The sequence below is a fragment of the Arabidopsis lyrata genome (assembly GCF_000004255.2).
Source record: "Arabidopsis lyrata subsp. lyrata unplaced genomic scaffold ARALYscaffold_525, whole genome shotgun sequence".
In the NCBI taxonomy this organism is placed as follows: Eukaryota; Viridiplantae; Streptophyta; class Magnoliopsida; order Brassicales; family Brassicaceae; genus Arabidopsis; species Arabidopsis lyrata.
The window spans coordinates 1,551-6,326 of NW_003302205.1; the positions used below are offsets into that span (position 1 = coordinate 1,551).

At 42.3% G+C, this 4,776-nt stretch overlaps 1 protein-coding gene across 1 annotated transcript; it reads right to left on the bottom strand.

The window, feature by feature from the left end:
- Positions 1-1,954: 1,954 nt before the first annotated feature.
- On the bottom strand, positions 1,955-4,480 carry LOC110230054. The gene is made up of 2 exons (XM_021031952.1): positions 3,288-4,480; positions 1,955-3,051 (listed from the first exon to the last, which is right to left on the bottom strand). Exon 1 carries the CDS (start codon positions 4,293-4,295, stop codon positions 3,300-3,302), a length of 996 nt encoding a protein of 331 aa, XP_020887611.1. The 5' UTR covers positions 4,296-4,480; the 3' UTR covers positions 1,955-3,051; positions 3,288-3,299.
- Positions 4,481-4,776: the final 296 nt, after the last annotated feature.

The window sequence follows — 4,776 nt, forward strand, 5'->3', positions numbered from 1 at the left end:
GTGACTGGTTATACATTATAGAAGAAAAATAAAGGATAAACAAATAGTTCTTCTGTATTCTACTAAAAATAAACCAATCAAGTAGAAAAGAAAAGATTTACTTTTCTTCTCAGTGAAAGTCTATGAATTTCCCTTCATATTCACAGGATACGTACATGGCTTTATATAGCCTTAACAGTTACACAAGATCAGGGGAGATTCCACAAGATCAGGAACTATACAAACAGAAATAACAGAGTCCGAAAAATATGTAACAGAATATATTTTATGTCTATCACCCTCCCTCAGTCACAGCGTCGGATGAACGGTGAGGCTGGATCGAAATTCGTTGTGTAGCGATGTCGGTAGGCCCTTTGTGAAGATGTCAGCGTATTGGAGGGACGTTGGGACATGTAGAACTTTCACTTCTCCAATAGCGACTTTGTCACGCACAAAGTGTATGTCTAACTCAATGTGCTTTGTACGCTGATGCTTCACGGGATTGGTGGAGAGATAAACCGAGCCTATGTTGTCACAGTAAACCACGGATGCACTTTTGATTGGACGATGAAGTTCTAACATGAGATTTCTTATCCATGTGAGCTCAGCGACAGTGTTTGCTACACCTTTATACTCAGCTTCCGAGCTTGATCGTGATGGTGTTGGCTGTCTCTTTGCCGACCAAGAAATGAGATTAGGCCCAAGGAATACGCAGTAGCCGGATGTTGAACGTCGAGTGTCAGGGCATCCTGTCCAATCAGCATTGGAGTATGCCATGAGAGTATCGATTTGACCACGAACCATCTGAATGCCGTAGTTTAGTGTGCCTTTGATGTAGCGGATAATCCTTTTGAGGGCTTGAAGATGTGGCTGTCGTGGATTTTGCATGTATAAACAAATCTGATTAACAGGCTAAGAGATATCTGGGCTTGTCAAAGTGAGATATTGCAATGCCCCAGCAGCTTACGGTAATACGTCGGGTCTTCGAGTACGTCGGCGGCATGGATAAAATGTTTGGATTTGAGGTCCACCGTGAGTTGCAAGTGGTTTGCAGTCCGCCATTCCAGCTCGTGTAATGATGTCTTCAGCATAGATGGTTTGAGACAAGAACAAGCCTTTTGCATTGAAATCCGCCTTGATGCCGAGAAAATGACGTAGCTGAAGAAGGTCCTGCATGGGAAATTAAGATTTCAGTTTGTTGATGATGCGTTGAAGGAGACTTGTTGTAGAGGCAGTGAGGAGTATGTCATCAACATAGAGTAGCAGATAAGCATAGTCACGATTTTTCCTGAAAATGAACAAAGAAGAATCTGCTTTGCTTTGAACAAAACCCATTAGTTTCAGAAAATTTGAAAACTTTGAGTTCCAAGCACGTGGTGTTTGTTTTAAACCGTAAATCGCTTTGTTGAGTTTGCATACATGACGAGGGTAATTTGAATCAATGAATCCCGGAGGCTGATGCATGTACACAGTCTCCTCAAGATCTCCTTGCAAAAACGCATTTTGAACATCTAATTGATGTATCGGCCAATCCAAAGCAACGCCCACGTTAAGGACTGTGTGTATCGTCACATGCTTAACAACCGGGCTGAAGGTCTCATTGAAATCGATTCCTTCTTCCTGCGATTTGCCATTGGCAACCAACCGAGCCTTATAACGAGATAAAACTCCATCAGCGTCATATTTATGCTTGAATAACCACATAGAACGCACAACATTTACATTAGGAGGCCGAGGTACCAAGTTCCAAGTCTTGGTCTTAAGCATAGCACCATGTTCATCAGTCATTGCGGGGTTCCAGTTAGGGTCTGATAAAGCTTGAATATGGCTGCGAGGAAGAGGAGATTTTGTTTTGGTGAGGAGTGAAAGAATTTGTTTTGGTTTGGTAATGCCGGATTTCGACCTTGTTTGAACCGAATATGGGTTTCGGAACAAGGGGTCTGGACGTGTGGGCTTTGATTGGGCTCTAGGAAGGATGGGCTAAGATGATGTTGTGGAGAAAGGAGCTTGAAGTATTGACTGAAACAGAGGTGATGGTTCGTCAATCACTTCTAAGAAACGATAATTATCGTTTTGTAGTTTTTGTTCAGCTGCAGGAAATTTCTCCTCATCGAAATAAACATGACGAGAGATTATAATTTTGTTTGTTTTCAAGTCCATACAGCGATAACCACGATGTTGAGAGGGATAGCCGAGACACAAACAGGGAGTCGATCTCGGTGACAGCTTGGGAAGATTTGAGTGATTCAAATTTGGGAAGCACAAACAGCCGAAAACCCTAAGATGTTCATAAGATGGTTCTGTATGAAAGAGAAGAGTGTGAAGGATTTGATTTTGAATGGCTTTTGAAGGATTGATGTTAAGAATATGAACTGCAACATGAAGTGCTTCAACCCAAAAGGTTTCGGGCAAGCGAGCTTGAAACAAGAGAGTTCGAATGGCGTTGTTGATTGTGCGAATGATCCTCTCTGATTTTCCATTTTGCTGGGAAGTGTGAGGACATGAAAACCGAGCATTGATTCCATGGGAAGCAAAATAATTTTGGAACTCGGAATTATTGAATTCTCCACCATTATCACATTGAAAACTCTTGATTTTAGTATTGAATTGAGTATCGACATAAGCTGCAAAGTGAAGAAATTTGGAGAAAACTTCACTTTTGCGGCGAAGAGGATATACCCAAAGATAATGAGTGAATTGATCAAGAAAGAGAACATAATAACGAAGACCACTGATTGATGAAACTGGAGATGTCCATAAGTCTGAATGAATGTTTTGAAACGGTGAGGAAACCAAAGATTTAGAAGCCACAAAAGGAAGTTTTATTGATTTTCCTAAAAAACATGGTTCACAGGAAACAGGAAATTTTCCTTTATCACAAAGAGAAGGATGCGATTTAAAAATAGACTTGAGAGAATCCATATTGGTATGGCCGAGTCTCTTATGCCATAAGGCAGGTGTGGAAGCCAAAAGAGCAGTGGAGGCTGTTGGTATTTTATTGAAGGAAGCAGGAAGGGAATAAAGATCACCAGAGCTGTCACATCGGAGAAGAGCTTTCCGACTTTGAAGATCCTTCACAGTAAAACCAAAAGGATCAAAATCCACAGAACACCAATTGTCTCTTGTGAATTTGCGAACAGATATTAAATTCTTAACAATATGAGGAGTGACAAGAACATTGTTAAGTTTCAGAGGTTTGGTGTTTGTGCGAAGGAAAGAGGAACCGGTGGATGAAACAGGGATGGAAGAACCGTTACCCACAATGACTGATTGACCGGTATTATGATTAAGAGTAGAGTGGACCATACCTGGGTTTGTGGCTAAGTGAGCAGAGGCGCCGGAGTCCATATACCAATCGGCGTTAGAGGGATCAGGAACAGATTCCGAGGTGTAGGCTTCATCCATTTGTTGGTACTCAACAAGATTAGCACTTGTGGTTGGAGGAGGAGGCCGTGGAGCTTGTGGCCAGCCTTGATAGTGTGACATCCAGTACGGCGGTGGTGGTGGTGGTGGCCAATACGGATTCGAGTTCCAAGTGTTGTAGGAGAATCTGCCTCGCTCTCGTTTGTTGAAGCCACCTCCGCCTCTCCGATTGCCCCGTTGATTGTGTTGCGATGACGTGTTGAGAACTGTGGCTGCTGCGAAGAAGTGGTGGTGAGAGCGGTGGAGGAGGAGGAAGTGTCTGCGTGTGAAGCAGAGGCACGAGATGGTTTCTTGAGGCGCGTCTCCTCCCACTCTAGCATCGATTTCGCAGAATCAAAAGATGGGAAGGGATCCTTGTGTTTGATAACGTTGATGATGTTATCAAATTTGTCGTTGAGTCCATTGATGATGTACATCACGAGAGTTCTGTCGTTGACCGGTGTGCCAACGTTTGAGAGAAGATTTGCAGTGGACTTCATCTTTTGACAGTATTCGGGGACTGTCATATCACCGATCTCCATTGTGCGGAGCTCGTTATCAAGCTGAATAGCTCTAGCGTCTCTGTTGTTGCGGAACTGGTTTTCCACTCGTAACCAGAGATCACGGGCAGTGCCTCCGGGCTGGAAGGAAGAACGAAACAGGGGCTGGGCCATCGTGCCATAAAGCCAGAGCTTGACAAGACCATCGCGTTTAAGCCAGGCGTGATCATTGGCATTGGCGGGCTGCAGTGAACCGTCGAGATGTCCGGAGACATCAAACGCCATGCAGTGAGTAGGGAGGAGCTCTCTCCAAGCATCATAGTTATGCTCGTTTTCATCAAGGTGCACTGGAATCTGATTTTTGATGTTGGTAACACCATAACATCGTTCGTTTTGATTGTTAGCAGCAGCCATTAATGGCGCCAATGAAGGAAACAGAAGAAGAGGGAAGAAGATAGAAGAGAAGAAAAGAAAGGGGTCAAAACCGTAGAAGCTCTGATACCATGAAAGTCTATGAATTTCCCTTCATATTCACAGGATACGTACATGGCTTTATATAGCCTTAACAGTTACACAAGATCAGGGGAGATTCCACAAGATCAGGAACTATACAAACAAAAATAACAGAGTCCGAAAAATATGTAACAAAATATATTTTATGTCTATCACTCAGTTCTTCCAAAAAATAACGTAAAATGAAAAAACTTTTCAATTATAAAATATATGGTATACAAAATTCCTCCAGTTTGTACTTTTATTTTCTTCTGTTTTCTTCTAATTATTTTCTTCTTTTTTCTTCTAACATTTACCAGTCATAGTCTTTATCTCAAAATCGTATATTGCATTAATCAGTGAAATTACAAAGAAATAAAAGATGAGGGTCCGTAACCGAAAA